Source organism: Oryctolagus cuniculus, chromosome 21 (assembly GCF_964237555.1).
Source record: "Oryctolagus cuniculus chromosome 21, mOryCun1.1, whole genome shotgun sequence".
Lineage (NCBI taxonomy): Eukaryota > Metazoa > Chordata > Mammalia > Lagomorpha > Leporidae > Oryctolagus > Oryctolagus cuniculus.
The window spans coordinates 24890245-24904713 of record NC_091452.1 but is presented as its reverse complement, the minus strand read 5'-3'; the positions used below and the strand labels follow the sequence as shown (position 1 = coordinate 24904713).

Below are 14469 nucleotides of genomic sequence, written 5' to 3'. Positions count from 1 at the left end.
TGGAAGAGGAGCAACCGGGACAGAATCCGGCGCCCCGACCGGGACTAGAACCCGGTGTGCTGGCATCGCAAGGCGGAGGATTAGCCTATTGAGCTGCGGCGCCAGCCTGCATTTAATTTTAAAGAGAATGCTCCTCACAGAAAAAGAAACAGATACCCAGGGGTTCGGTCACTGGCCTGAGGGTCTCACTGACACCAGGTGGGGGATCAGGCCCCCTGTCCTGAGGCTCTACACACCATGCCATGTGGAAGTGGCGACAGGCTAAGGACACAGAGGTAGGCAGGAACCAGGTGACAACCACCAGTACAAGCCATGAAGAGCCACTGAAGGCTTTCTCTGTGGGGAGGACTGGCGGATCAGATCCGCGTTTGGAAGGAACTTCAGGAGACAGCGTCGGAAATGAATCAGAGGAAAAAGATCACAGCGGGAAGATCATTTAGGAGGCTACTGCAGTGATCCTGTCCATAAAGGACAGGGGTCTGGACACAAGCAGTGAGAACGGAGGTGAGGCGCCACCTCCCCTCACCTTAGAAGAGACAGGAAACAGAATGGGTTGGAAATTGGTGAGAAATGGATTCAGGCACTGATACATTAAGGATGAGGGGCCTGGGAACACCCAAGCAGACAGGCCCATCAGGTAGACGGATCCATAGTTCAGGAGCCCAACAGTGAGAAGGTTGAGCCAGAGACCCAGGTTGTAGCCACTGCTTTCTTTTCTTTTTTTAAAGATTTATTTTATTTATTTGAAAGACAGAGCTACAGAGAGAGGTAGAGACAGAGAGAGAGGTCTTCCATCCTCTGTTTCACTCCCCAAATGGCCGCAACGGCTGAGCTGCGCCAATCTGAAGCCAGGAGCCAGGAGCTTCTTCCAGGTCTCCCACATGGGTGCAGGGGCCCAAGGACTTGGGCCATCTTCTGCTGCTTTCCCAGGCCATAGCAGAGAGTTGGATTGGAAGTGGAGCAGCTGGGACTAGAACCGGTGCCCATATGGGATGCCAGTGCTTCAGGCCAGGGCGTTAAGCCGCTGTGCCACAGCGCCAGCCCTGCCACTGCTTTTCAATGTGTGTGTGTGCCAAGAAACCCTTAGCTGAGAGCATCCCATGATGGTGTCATCTGAGGTTCCCTTGCAACCAGCACCTAGAAGGACTCCTGGAGCTCTCATTCTTTTTCTCAGTGAGTCTGAGACTCACTGCCTGGGGAATCATCTGGTGCAACTGAGCTTTTTGCCCAAGGCAGCCAGACTCATCAGAACCTGGCGCTGCTACCACCTGAACTTCTAATGCTCTTGCTTCAGGTCAGCAATGAAATTAGTTCAAGGTGTAGTCCAAGTCCTACCCTAAAGAGCCTGAGAATCTCAAACTCTTGAGTTCCAAAAAACTGGCTCCTTGATTTAGCAAAACAGAGGCCGGCTCCACAGCTCACTAGGCTAATCCTCCGCCTTGCGGCGCCAGCACACCGGGTTCTAGTCCCGGTCGGGGCACCAGATTCTGTCCCGGTTGCCCCTCTTCCAGGCCAGCTCTCTGCTGTGGCCAGGGAGTGCAGTGGAGGATGGCCCAAGTACTTGGGCCCTACACCCGCATGGGAGACCAGGAGAAGTACCTGGCTCCTGCCATTGGATCAGCGCGGTGTGTCAGCCACAGTGCGCCAGCCGCGGCGGCCATTGGAGGGTGAACCAACAGCAAAGGAAGACCTTTCTCTCTCTCTCTCTCTCTCACTGTCCACTCTGCCTGTCAAAAAACCAAAAACAAACAAACAAACAAACAAAAAACAAATAGAAAGCATGCCTGATGCCTAGGTAACATTTGCAGCACCTGGGATGCATGCACGCAAAATGTCATCTCATTTGCAAACTTTTGTTCACTTTGTTTTCTCACTTAAAATGAATGAATAAATGAAATCGTAAGTACTTATGGAATATCTTACTGCCAAACCAGTTTCCAAGCCTTACCCATACACCTCTACAGATATCGTTGAGTGAACCTACCAATGTGTAAAGGAAAACATCAATAGCCAGCCTGATACAATTTCACTTTTACTAGACCTTCCTTAAGCCAAGTTTTAGAAATGCAAGTAGGGGCCAGTGCATAGTGGGAAAAGCCGCCACCTGCAGTGCTGGCATCCGTATGGACACCAGTTCAAGACCTGGATGTTCCACTTCCCAACCTGCTCTCTGCTATGGTCTGGGAAAACAGTAGAAGATGGCCCAAGTCCTTGAGCCCCTGTACCCACATGGGAGACCTGGAAGAAGCTCCTGGCTCCTGGCTTCGGATCGGCCGCTGTAGCCACCTAGGGAGTGAACCAGCTGATGTCAGACCTTTCTCTCTCTCTGCCTCTGCCTCTCTGTAACTCTTTCAAATAAATAAATAAATCTTAAAAAAAAAAAAAAATAGAAATGCAAGTAGCTTTGTAGATCTATAGACCACTAAGGCACAAAGTACCAGCCTTTTTTTTTTCCCCGGTTTTAATGTTTTCCATTGCTCATGTATAATACCTGACCTCTGGGACTCAAGCTATCCAAACACGTTTCTTGATACCTCCAAAGGCACTCCAAATAGTGTCATCAGATGAAGACAGCTGACTGAGTCAGAATAGCTGGCTACTGGTTTGAGAGGTTGGTTTAATATCTTTCCACCTTGGGGCCAGCATTGTGGCACAGCAGGTTAAACCTCCACCTGCAACGCCAGCATTCCATATGGGTACTGGTTTGAGACCTAGCTGCTCCACTTCCAATGGCTGGGAAAGCAGCAGAAGGTAGTCTGCATGCTTGGGCCCCTGCACCCACATGGGAAACTTAGATCTGGGCTCCTGGCTTCGGTCTAGCCCAGACCCGGCCATTGCAGCCATTTGGGGAGAGAACCAGTAGATGGAAGATCTCTGTCTCTCCGCCTCTCTCTGTAACTCTGCTTTTCAAATAAATAAGAAAAATAAATAAATATTAAAAAAAAATCTTTCCATCTCTGGGCATCAAGTTGCCCATGTGTAAAATCCATTTAATACCTCATGCCCTCCAAGGATGACGGGAGTTGTGAGATATGAAAGTGATTCCAGACAGCATGGAACCTGCCCTCCGTGTGCCCCTCCTCCAATAGACTCCTCCCCTCCCAACTCTCCTCCCAAGCTCTTTCCATCTGGGGTGTGTGCTCACTTCTGTTAACACCCTTCTCTTTCCTGCTCACCTAACTGGGGCCATGCTGTACCTCTCTGGGTCTCTCCTGACTATTTGCTGGAAGTGGGTTAGCTCTCCAAACCCTCAAAAACAGAAAGGTCCTCTAGAGCAGAGAGCACACCTGCTCTGTCCCCCGCCTTGCCCTCAACATCTAGCACCCCCTAATCACGACTCCCTGACAAGAGCGATGATAAATGTGGTTTGACCAACATGTTCTCAGCTAAAAATGTAATGTGTCGCCCATTTATAATTCCATGCATTATATAGCACTGCTTCTAAATAGGTCACCCAAAATCGTGGCTACAATGATCCCAGAATAGACATGGCCCTGCTTTTCTGGCCCTGTGTGTCCCTTTCCAATGTGAGCCTGTGCTGAGCCATCCGGCTCTGTCACCTCTCGGACCGGTTACCTGTGCCGCTGTTGCTAAGCAGGCTGGCAGAAAGCTCTTCTGTTCCGCTGAAGCTCAGGAAAGACAGGCCGTCGCCAGGCTGGCGGGATGTGCTGTGCCTGCAGAGAACAGAGCCCAGCCACCTGGCTTAGTGCAGATCAGCACCAGGTTTCCCTGCTCACCCTGCGTCCCGGGGGATTTTCATCAAAAACGGGTCTTGCGTACTCAGCCATGCAGACTGGTGACTGCTGGGGTCCGTATCTCAAGCCACCAGATCGCAGGGCTTGGTTCGTGGGCCAGCTCTGGCCTCCTGCCCTGGCACCCAGCTGCTGTGCCCCAAGCTGTACGCGAGCACCTGCCCTTTCTGTCCTATGCCTCCCCCTCACTACCAAGGCCACATGCAAGGTGCTGAACAGATGCTTCAGAGTCGAGCAGCGAAAGGGGGCCGTGCCCTGTTCACATCCTTCATCCAGCCCACGGATGTCAAGGTGACTCAGAGAGGGCCCCAAGATATCTCTCTGCAAAATGCTTCCCAAAGCAGCGCAGGAACAGCGAGTCCAGGTATAACCAGGGGCTCATGCTTGTCAAGGCTTACGTGACTTTCTTTCTACACTGACTAAGTGCTCTGTGAAGCAGAGATCTGGATCAGAAAGAGTTGTTTCCATACACACAGGCCTTGAGTTGCCTTGCTTCTGGCACCAACTTGCTCTAAACTCAACAGTGGAATGAATTTCTCAATGACTGGAATGGCAAAAGTCATAGAGCGAGCTGCCCAAAACACACAGTGGCGATCACTTGTCTGGGCACGCCAAACCCAAAGTATGTTCCCTCTCTATTTCGTCCTTGACTAAGATGCAGAAGAAACCCAGGTTTGAGGCTCTGGTCACATCTCAGGCAAAAATGTCCGGCCGTTTGCTTAGCACTTTGCCCAGGGAAGGGGAGGAGGCTGACAAAGGAAGGCTCTGTGCTCACACTGTCTTTCCAACTCTTATAAAGGAGACGTTTTATTGGCAGCCTGTCCCACACTGTTTCGGGTGCCAGAGACTGTTCTCAAGTTACCTTCTGGTGCCCCGTGCACATCCTCACCTTCCAGCAGCTTCGTGATACGCTAACTCCAGCAGCTCTGCCGAGGAGTGGGCTGGGTCCCTCTGCCCGCTGTCCTGCAGCTCCGCCATATTCTGCCGGGTCTGGTGATGGATCTGGATGGCCTCCCCGGATGGTCCTACCCAGACAGACAACCACTGAGCATCATTCCTGCCTGACAGGGGGTGCTGTGCGCTTCACAGCCATCTTCCTTCCTCCTGCTGTTGGGACACAGGTGTCGGAGAGACTGAAACAAGAACAGGCCACAGGGGGACACTGCCCAAGGGACCCTCTGGCTCCTGTCCTGGCAGGGCCTGTCCTGCGGTGGGGCCTCCTGTTTTTCATCCTGTCCAGCCTGCTAAGAATACTTTCAGAGGCTCTGGCTCCTGCATATCAATGAAGATGCCGTAGAGAAATACAGAAGCACAGCAGGGTGAAGACACGGGTGAAGCACCAAGGATTCCAGTGATACAGTGATGACTCCGAGAAGCCGAAGAGGCCCAAAAAGATAAGAGGAGGGGACAGATCAGGATTGGTCACGCCTACTGAAGAAAGCTTCCTGGAGAAGGAGACGTTTCGGAGCTGTGTGCTACACAAGGTCAACAGGAGTTGAAGTCGGGGGGACATCAGGGTAGAAGAAATGATATTTGTGAAATCCCAGAAGTGAAAGGGAGGCAAAACGTGTGCAGGGGACCACAGGATTAGTTGAGAAAGAAAAGAGGCCAAGGCCGGCGCCGCGGCTCACTAGGCTAATCCTCCGCCTAGCGGCGCCAGCACACCGGGTTCTAGTCCCGGTCGGGGCGCCGGATTCTGTCCCGGTTGCCCTTCTTCCAGGCCAGCCCTCTGCTGTGGCCAGGGAGTGCAGTGGAGGATGGCCCAGGTGTTTGGGCCCTGCACCCCATGGGAGACCAGGAGAAGCACCTGGCTCCTGGCGCCTGCCATCGGATCAGCCGGCCACGGCGGCCATTGGAGGGTGAACCAACGGCAAAAGGAAGACCTTTCTCTCTGTCTCTCTCTCTCTCACTGTCCACTCTGCCTGTCAAAAAAAAAAAAAAAAAAAAAAGAAAAAGAAAAGAGGCCGAGGACGCGGGTGAGGAGGCAGGGGGCTGGAGAACCTGGCCCAGGAGGACCTCAGGTAGGAGACGGCCAGGTGGGCAGGAGGGGGAAATGAAGCCGACAGTGTAGGTGTGCGTGAAGGGGCAAGGGCAAGGGGGAAGAGCCGAAGGCTATGGACGAGGCCTCCAGAGTTCTCCTAAGAGCTCTCAAAGGGAGCCAGTGGAGAAAACGGGTGAAAAGAAAAAGCAGAAAGAAACAAGCAGGGTGACCAATTCCAGCAGAGACAACGAGGCGCAAAGAGGTGTGAGGGTGAAACCCAATTATAGCAAATGAACAAGACGTATGTAACTTTCAAGCCCTAAAAATAAGCAGAAGGACACAGCTAGACATTCTCAGGCATTTAGCAGGGTGGTTTCCATGAAAACAACCCTGGGCTTTAATGCATCTGTACCTTCCCAGCCCAGTAAGAGCCCATTAAGCTGATGCTGAATTTTAGCCAGAGCTTTATAAAACCTTGCTGTCATCTTCTTCGGCACACAGCACAGATCGGAAAGGATGTGGTAGGAAAAAACAATGAACTTGGAAAACAGCAACAACAACAAAAAATTTCAAAAAAAAAAAAAAATCAATATCCAGAGAGAGCTAAGAGAAGCAGGAATGAACAAAAACAAGGGACATCAGTCCTAGGAGAGAAACCGGGTGGCAAAGCATAATCCCTTCCAAATAGAGCAGGAAGTCCTTCGGTTTATACAGCCAGTCGATTACAAGGCCCACTGAAGTCTACCTTCGAGGAGCCTCACGAGGTCCCTGGGACGGGCAAGGGGGTCATCTTACTAGCGGACAACAGAGCTTCAGAGTAGTTGAGACACTTGACCAGGGCTGGGAGCTGCTAGTCAGAGGCTCCCTCCTAAACAGCCAACTCACCCACAGGAAAGGTGTGCATCCAGCGCCTTCTGTTGGACGTCAGCTTCATGGGCATCCGTGAGGGGGCGAAGGGGTTAATCAGCGCTCGCTGCGGCGTGTATCCGCCAGGTCGAACGTGTAGCATGGACTCTGCACTGCCTACGTGGAACCTCCCTGGTGCGCTGGAGTCTCGCTGCGGCGGCTCCATCATGTTCTCCAGGGCGTCTGCCAATTTTCACCGCGTGGAGGCACAGAGAAAGCACACAGCCACGATGAAATCAGAATCAGGAAGACTTTTAGGCCAAGGTTGACAAGAATCCTGGACATCACAAGCGCCAGGGAAGGAGAGAAACATGTTCAAACTACAAAGACATGAAATACATTTGGGTTTCTTTTTTTAAATACTTGGCAGAAAAGAGCTCTGATTCCTAAATTATTGGCCTAACGAAGCACACCCAAACCTGATGAGAGGACCACACGCCGCCTGGTGACACTCGATCTTGAGCTGCGAGCTATGACTAAATGATGTGAATTGGATTGTCTCCCTTGGGGAAGGGGTGAGTGTATTCTGTATATGGGAAGAACAATAAGAATAGCTATTTGGGCCAGCGCCGTGGCTCAATAGGCTAATCCTCCACCTTGTGGCGCCGGCACACCGGGTTCTAGTCCCGGTTGGGGCGCCGGATTCTGTCCCGGTTGCCCCTCTTCCAGGCCAGCTCTCTGCTATGGCCAGGGAGTGCAGTGGAGGATGGCCCAGGTGCTTGGGCCCTGCACCCCATGGGAGACCAGGAAAAGCACCTGGCTCCTGGCTCCTGCCAGGATCAGCGCGGTGCGCCGGCTGCAGCGGCGGCCATTGGAGGGTGAACCAACGGCAAAGGAAGACCTTTCTCTCTCTGTCTCTCTCTCACTGTCCACTCTGCCTGTCAAAAAAAAAAAAAAAAAAAAAAAGAATAGCTATTTGGTGACCAGGAGGGCAGACCCTGGCAGAGGTAGCCGATAATATCCACTAAACCAATATGATTTGCCTTTTGAGTACATGAAGACTATGGTGTCCAGTTCCTTCGCACCAAAGCCACATGACTTAGTTCCAGCTAATGGAACCCGAGCAGAAGTGACATTCTCCAGCTCCAGGCTTGGACCACAGATACCTCCAGGCGTGATCTCCACTCTCTTTTCTTCTTCTGCGGCAATTCTGGAGACAAATGTTGATGACCATGGTGTTCCAGGATGGAACGAGCCTGGGTCCCCAAGTGACTGAGTAGGTCAGCACTCTCTCCTATTGATTAAGTGGACTGGGACATGAGTAAACAACCGAATATTATGTTTTAAAAAAAAATTCCTGGAGAAAAAAAAAATAAAGAAATGATGCAGCTAGCCTTGATTAGGCAAGGAGATGGCATGACAGATTCAAGCTGTCCCATCCAATGACCTGCTACAGAGATGGAGTCAGCGTGCTACACAAACTCAGTGGACCAAAAGGAAGAAACCCACCAGCTCCCCTGGGTGTATCTCACGTTTGCTAAACAATCACCCAGATTAGCAAGTGGGTCCAGTACGTGCTAACTCCAATGCATCAAGGAAGCTGTCTTGTCCACCATTGTCTACACAATGCCCAAGACAGAACCTCGTATGTAATAGTCCGTTCCTCAAGTTGATGTGCATTCAGATCTCCACAAAAGCTCTTTCTTTTCTTTTCTTTTCTTTTTTTTTTTTTTTTGACAGGCAGAGTGGACAGTGAGAGAGAGAGACAGAGAAAGGTCTTCCCTTGCCGTTGGTTCACCCTCCAATGGCCGCCACAGCAGGCGCGCTGTGGCTGGCACACCGCGCACAAAAGCTCTTTCACATTGTAAATTAACAAAATGATGCTATAATTTACCAAATAAAATGGGGTGTGGTCTAGTCAGTTATGGAAAGAAGAGAACCTCATTAAAAGAAAGGTGAATACTGGTTCTAAAAAGAAAGGAAATGGGCATTTGGCACAGCAGTTTAAGTTGCTGCTTGGGAATCTCACATCCACTTCTGAGCCAGTGTGCACCCTGGGAGGCGGCAGATGGGGCTCAAGTATTTGGATCCCTGCCACTGACATGGAAGACCTGGATTGAACTCCAGGCTCCTGGCTTTGGCCTGGCTTTGTCCCAGCTGTCGCAGGCATTTGGAGAATGAATCAGCAGATGGAAGATCTCTGTCTCTGTCTCCTGCTCTCTCTCTGCCTTTCAAATAAAATGAAAAGAGCGAAAGATTAAAATTAATTTTAAAAGAATGAAAAATATGACTAAGGGAAAAAGTGACTCAGAAACACAGGCTGGGAAAAGAGGAAGTGTTTCTTAGGTTACAACGGGAGGGTAAGTGGATGAGAATCCCTACATGTAACAGAAACAGAAAATTCAAGGCCTATGGATTGTGTCCCTTTAACAATAGTCCAATGAATAGCTTTTGGCTCTTCTAACACATTCTCAAGCAGCATTAAAGGACAGTGAAATCAACTGTACTATATAGATAATTATTTAAAACATCTACTTATTTATTTATTTGAAACAGAGAGACCAGGCACTCCCAATATGGGATGCAGGCATCCCAAGTGGCTGCTCCTATGTAGAAAATCTAATAAAAACAGGCATTTTGTAAGCAGTAGGGCAGACCCAGCAGATGTCCACTACATCCATATGATTCTCCTTCTGGGTATACAATAAGACTACGTTGTCCAGTTTCTTTGCATTGAAGCCAAATAACTTAGTTCCAGCTGATGGAGGGGATCTGGCTATTGGAATGATAAAGGCTTCTTAAGGACTAACATTTATTTTAGTTTGCCTTTTGCTAAGGACTTTCTAGGAATATTTTCAGCAAAATGGTAGTCATTGTTATGCAAACTTAGATAGTTCCAAAAGGGGGGGGGGGCAAGGAGAGGGGTGTGAGCTAACCTAGAAATTTGCAAATGTATTTTAATTCTTTTGAATACTACACTTAATTAATGGAGGTGACACGGGGTCTGCTCTTTAGTCCTGTAATTAAATATCTGCTCCTTTTTCTTTTAGAATTTCCTTTTCATGCTGTGAAACAAACTTTTCCATCAAACATTTCTACAGACCCTTAGTGTGATGTATATAGTGTCTGATGGATAAAGCGTTCTGTTCCCCAATCCTGCAGTCCCTGGATGGCTGCCCCTACTGACGTGCTAGGTCACGGAGAACACACCTTGCCCTGTAGAAATCCTTCCGGGACGTCAGAAGGCAGCTCATGTACACAACACTCCTAGGGCTGTGCTTGAAAGCCTGCAGGGGTAGGCTTCAACTTATATTCTTGTTGTTGTTGTTGTTTTTAATTCAAGAGGCAGAGAGACAGACTGACAAACAGAAAGACCTCTATCTGCTGGTTTACTCCCCAAACACCTACAGTGTCTGGGACTGGTCCTGGGACCACGGCCAGGTCTCCCACAGGGGGACTGATGACTTAAGCCATCATGTATTAGCTCACAGGGTTTCCATAAGCAGGGAGCTGGGGCTGGAACTCAAACCAGGCCCTGTGACGTAGGGCCTGGCCTCTTAATCACTCAGCTGAATGCCTGCCCTGATGTGTGAAGGAGATTGATTAATGGGGTGTGGCTATAAAGGGGTGGCAAGGAGCAACGTATCTGAACTGTGACGATGGTTACATGAATCTATCCTGATAAAACAGCATAGAAACATACACACACACACACACACACACACACATACAGCATGCAAAACTAATGGAACTGAATAAGCTCTGTAGATTACTCCCATGTCAGTTTCCCGGTTTGGGGATCATTCTGCAAATATGCAAGGCCACTAGGGAAAGTGAGCATAGGGGACACAGGAACTCCCAGTAGATTTTGTGCAACTTCCCATGAGCCCTTAGTTATTTCAAAAATAACGTTTTTGAACAAACAGCAGGAGAGGCCTGTAAACTCTGGCTGCCCTTGCTACTGGACAGGCAAGAGCAGTTGCAAGAAGAGCAGCGGCTGGCTTCTATGACTGTGGGACAGAGGGGAGAAACCTTAAAATAAAAGTCGTGCCCTGGTGTCTTGGGGAAGATTGGTTCCAAGATCCCTCATGGATTAGCACAATCCTTATAGGAAATGGTGTAGTTGTTTGTAATACAAACTATGCACCACCTCTCGTATACTTTGTCATCTCTAGACTACTGACAATCCTCAATACAATGTCAACAGCTGTTACACCAAGTTGTTTAGGAAATGACACGGGGGAACAGAGTCCATACGTGCTCAGTATGGGCATGACTCCTGTTTTTGGGTGTTTTCGATATGTGGTTGGTGACTCCATGGATGCAGAACCCATGGGTAGGGAGAGCTGACTGCACAGGACACAGATGGAAATGAGAAGGAAATAAACAAACTCTTTAGACCACAGACCTAAGAAATATGATGTATTAACACATATATCAGGGTATCCTATTGTTACGGTGACAGGGAAGAAAAGGTAGAGACAAAACACACCTACCTATTAGCTAAGGAGAGTCACGCCCACTGCACTGGCACTGACATAACTGAGATGTAAGACTGCTACCCCAGCCCTGGTCTCTACTCCTATCTCCCACTCTAATAGCGAAGGCCCTGGCTCTGCCCAGCTCTGCGTGTGCTTTAGCACACTGACCTCGAGTGCTGGTGTAGCCCAAGGAGCTGCTGACTTCATACTGGTGCAGGTGGGGGTGTGGGATCATCAGGATGTTGGCACTCTTGCCCAGGGAGCTGTCGTCGGAAGCCTGGCTCCTCACTTCCTCAGTGGGCAGTGCGCGGCTAGGCAGGGAAGGGCTGCATGAGACGTCACAGGAGCTGGCACTCTTTCCACTGTGATGCTCCCGCTCCCGCACGGCCCTGCCAGGGGAGAGACAAAAAGTTACTGACCAGCAAGGGACGATAACCCACCTCAAGTCAAAACCCGTCACCAGCCCAAGCTTCCTAGGAAGCCAGTAATGAAAATCTGACATCTGATCTACAGTTAAGACATAAAGCAGGGCCGGCACCGTGGCTCATTTGGCTAATCTTCTGCCTGTGGCGCCAGCATCCCATATGGGCACTGGTTCTAGTCTCGGTTGTTCCTCTTCCAGTCCAGCTCTGCTGCGGCCCGGGAGAGCAGTGGAGGATGGCCCGAGTGCTTGGGCCCCTGCACCCACATGGGAGACCAGGAAGAAGCACCTGGCTCCTGGCTCCGAATCGGCACAGTGCCGGCTGTGGCGGCCATTTGGGAAGTGAACCAACGGAAGGAAGACCTTTCTCTCTGTCTCTCCCTCTCACTGTCTATAACTCTACCTGTCATAAAAAAAAGGAAGGAAGGAAGGAAGGAAGGAAGGAAGGAAGGAAGGAAGGAAGGAAGGAAGGAAGGAGAAAGAAAGAAAGAAAGAAAGAAAGAGAAAGAAAGGAAGGAAGGAAGGAAGGAAGGAAGGAAGGAAGGAAGGAAGGAAGGAAGGAAGGAAGGAAGGAAGGGGAAGGGGAAGGGGAAGGGGAAGGGGAAGGGGAAGGGGAAGGGAAGGGAGGGAAGGAAGGGAAGGAAGGGAAGGAAGGGAAGAAAGGAAAGAAAGGAAAAGACCGGCGCCGTGGCTCACTGGGCTAATCCTCCACCTTGCGGCGCCGGCACACCGGGTTCTAGGCCCGGTCGGGGCACCGGATTCTGTCCCGGTTGCCCCTCTTCCAGGCCAGCTCTCTGCTGTGGCCAGGGAGTGCAGTGGAGGATGGCCCAAGTGCTTGGGCCCTGCACCCCATGGGAGACCAGGAGAAGTACCTGGCTCCTGCCATTGGATCAGCGCGGTGCGCCGGCCGCGGCAGCCATTGGAGGGTGAACCAACGGCAAAGGAAGACCTTTCTCTCTGTTTCTCTCTCTCACTGTCCACTCTGCCTGTCAAAAAAAAAAAAAAAAAAAAAAAAAAGAAGAAGAAAGAAAAGAAAGAAATTCAAGACAAGACATAAAGCAGCAGGGACTTGGCTCTGAGCAGCTTGAGATGTTATATGAGAAAGTGGGAGAGGCTGCTCCACTTCCCATCCAGCCCCCTGCTAATATGCCTGGGAAAGCAGTAGAAGATGGTCCAAGTGCTTGGGCCCCTTGCACCCATGTGGGAGACCCAGAAGAAGCTCCTGGCTTCAGATTGGCCCAGCTCCAACCATTGTGGCCATTTGAGAAGTGAACTAGTAAATGGAATATCTCTCTCTCCTTCTCTCTGTAATTCTGCCTTTCAAATAAATAAATAAATCTTAAAAAAAGAAGGAAGGAAAGAAGGAAGGAAGGGGGGGGGGGTGAACGACAGCCCTGAAACAGCCAGAATTTTTGGATCACCGCTGTCCAGAAACGATCACTCCAGCATGATCCCTCCCAATCTCACTAAATCAACCCCACATCACTAAAAATGAGGGAGCAATGCAATGCAATGCAAGATAAAGAACACACTGAGAAGTCTTGCCGGTCTCCCTCCTACTACAATCGAACCTAAATCTAATCAGGTATCCAGAGATAATGGCTAGTTTACGGGAAGTGCATAGAATAGCGGAAGAGTTATTTTTTAAAATTATTTCTTTCTTTATTTATTTTAATTTTTGACAGGCAGAGTTAGACAGTGAGAGACAGAGACAGAGAGAAAGGTCTTCCTTCCGTTGGTTCACCCCCCAAATGGCCGCTAAGACCGGTGTGCTGCACCGATCTGAAGCCAGGAGCCACGTGCTTCCTCCTGGTCTCCCACACGGGTGCAGGGCCCAAGCACTTGGGCCATCTTCCACTGCACTCCTGGGCCACAGCAGAGAGCTGGACTGGAAGAGGAGCAACCGGGACAGAATCCAACGCCCCAACTGGGACTAGAACCCGGGGTGCCGGTGCCGCAGGCGGAGGATTAACCTAGTGAGCCATGGCGCTGGCCTGCTGGAGAGTTAAATGTTGCAAGGTAACAATCTGCTAAATGAAGAAAGCAAGACATTCTTCCGTCACCAACAAAAAAGCCATCCAACCAAATGCCACATGTGGATCTTGCTTAGACCTCAGTTAAACAAACCCACGGCGAAAGCACGACTGAGACAATGGGGAAATCTGGACATGGACTTAGATCTCAGTTAAACAAACCCACTGCGGTGGAGAGCCGGCCATGCCCTAAAGAACTCTAGACCCCGAAGCTCAAAGCAACAGGGTTCATAAAGGCAAAAACCATGAGAAAGGGAGGCGGAATACATGGTTACTTGGGTCAAGCTGACCAAAGGCCTATGCGAAAACGGTATCAATCACAATCTTGACAATAGACAAATTACAATCTTAATATTAACCCAGGTGCAGCCTCTCTGTTTTAAGCTTGAACAATCATGCTGGGGAGTTTCTATGCTCTGCCAAGTAGGATGCAGTTTCTGTTACTGTAGGAGTACGGCTGTTATCTGAGTTTTTAGGTCACAGTTTCAGACCAGAGTCTTGTGGTAGGGGGTGCTTTATCAAGATGGAGTCTCGGGTGCTCTAAAATGGAGTCCCTACTGTCAGGTTGTTATTTCAAAGCAGTTAGTGTTAATTTTATTCCTAGCAATTATGCATAGTAATGGTTTTTTTTTAATTTATTTTTTGACAGGCAGAGTGGACAGTGAGAGAGAGAGACAAAGAAAAAATGGTAATATTTTTTAAAAATTATTTTTTTACTAAGAAGTATACTGAGGTATGTTCAGGCAAAGAAAAAAAAAAAAAACCACAATGGTTGGGATTTGTTTTCAAATAATCCAGGCAAAATTAAAAAATTTGGGAGAGGTAATGATGAGACAAGCCTGGCGGGCCATCATTGTAGCATAGCGGGTTAAACCTCCGCCTGTAGTGCCGGTATCCCATATGGGATATTATGCCAATTAGAGTCCTGGCTGCACCACTTCTGATGCAGCCCCTT

General features: G+C 49.6%; 1 protein-coding gene across 14 annotated transcripts in view; it reads right to left on the bottom strand.

Moving 5' to 3' along the window:
* DEPDC5 (DEP domain containing 5, GATOR1 subcomplex subunit) overlaps window positions 1-14469 on the bottom strand; it is a 153328-nt gene that overhangs the window by 86717 nt on the left and 52142 nt on the right. For 13 of the 14 annotated variants that reach the window (XR_011385158.1, XR_011385159.1, XR_011385160.1 and 10 more), the window contains exons 21-24: window positions 11229-11449; window positions 6619-6822; window positions 4642-4777; window positions 3577-3674 (exon numbers count right to left, since the gene is read on the bottom strand). Coding sequence is in view for 10 of the 14 variants with exons in the window: in XM_051826702.2 (XP_051682662.2) it covers window positions 3577-3674; window positions 4642-4777; window positions 6619-6822; window positions 11229-11449 (659 nt within the window). In the remaining 4 variants the exon portion in view is untranslated. Of the gene's footprint in view, window positions 1-3576; window positions 3675-4641; window positions 4778-6618; window positions 6917-11228; window positions 11450-14469 lie in introns of those variants that run through there. The other variant, XM_051826709.2, reaches the window with a different exon arrangement.